The sequence below is a fragment of the Brassica oleracea genome, unplaced genomic scaffold (genome assembly GCF_000695525.1).
Source record: "Brassica oleracea var. oleracea cultivar TO1000 unplaced genomic scaffold, BOL UnpScaffold04243, whole genome shotgun sequence".
In the NCBI taxonomy this organism is placed as follows: Eukaryota; Viridiplantae; Streptophyta; class Magnoliopsida; order Brassicales; family Brassicaceae; genus Brassica; species Brassica oleracea.
The window spans coordinates 1-1,006 of record NW_013620767.1 but is presented as its reverse complement, the minus strand read 5'-3'; the positions used below and the strand labels follow the sequence as shown (position 1 = coordinate 1,006).

General features: G+C 44.0%; 1 protein-coding gene across 1 annotated transcript; it reads right to left on the bottom strand.

The window, feature by feature from the left end:
- Positions 1–18: 18 nt before the first annotated feature.
- On the bottom strand, positions 19–1,000 carry LOC106321967 (F-box/LRR-repeat protein At3g60040-like; the record flags this gene model as incomplete). The annotated part of the gene is made up of 1 exon (XM_013760175.1): positions 19–1,000. A coding segment is annotated over exon 1 (972 nt), but the record flags the coding sequence as incomplete, so codon positions are not given.
- Positions 1,001–1,006: the final 6 nt, after the last annotated feature.

Here is a 1,006-nt window from a genome sequence, read left to right as displayed (position 1 = left end):
AAAAAAAAAAAAACACACACAAAGAAGACTTACATCAGTAGAATCGGGAGAAAGATGGAGAGTCTCCACGTTGCTTATCCCTACAAGGAGACCCGATAAATCCGGCCTCTTGATATTTGTTTTAGAATAAGAAATGTCCAGCTTAGCTTTGACTAAGGATCCCAAGTTAACAAGTGGATACTCATACAAGGCATAGTCAGTGTAGTTGAGAGAGACAACACTTGGGGCGTCAAATGATATACGAGACCCATCATCAATTCCAAAATCATAACAATAGAAAACTGTTAGCTTCTTGATTGTCTGACTCGATATCCTGTAATTAGGATAAAAATCAGTCTTGTGAACAACAGTTAACTCCTCAAGCATTGGGCAACCAGGAAGAAGCACATCAGAGAGATCTTGGTCGTCAAACATGATGGTATCGAGGAAGAGACTCTTAAGCGCTGGAAGAAACACATCAGGAGGAAGCTTTCCAACATTAGTATCTGTTCCCAGACGCAGCTTAACCAGTGTCTTGCTCCTGAAGAGGTGATAAGGAAGAAAGCAGTTCCCGTGAACCTCATCAGTATGTACAGGGCCTAGCCAACGAGGCCTCAAAGTAACGTCCACTTCCAAAACACCACGCTCAACGACACTGCTTATCCAGCGACGCTCATCAACCACATCGCTGTTGTTGGTAACGAGATATGTTAGAGAGAATTTCTTGATACGAGAACCACAACCGCATTGCAAAGCGAGTCTTCTGTCCACAAAGTTTCTGAAGCTCTCCTTGAGTTCTTCCCTCCCTTCTTCTGGCGGCGGTTGCAGCAAGACAGTATCATCGAAATCAAGACTGTGAACCAGTGCAAACAGATACCTCCACTTTTTCGAGAGAAGAGAGGTTGAAGCAGCAAGTTTGGTTGGAAGTAAGGACAAGATCTCTACCAGAACCTCTCGAGGGAGACAGCTGATTAAATCTCTCGAGCCCATCTCTAGCTTCTTTGATTCCATGCAGACAGATCCAGTC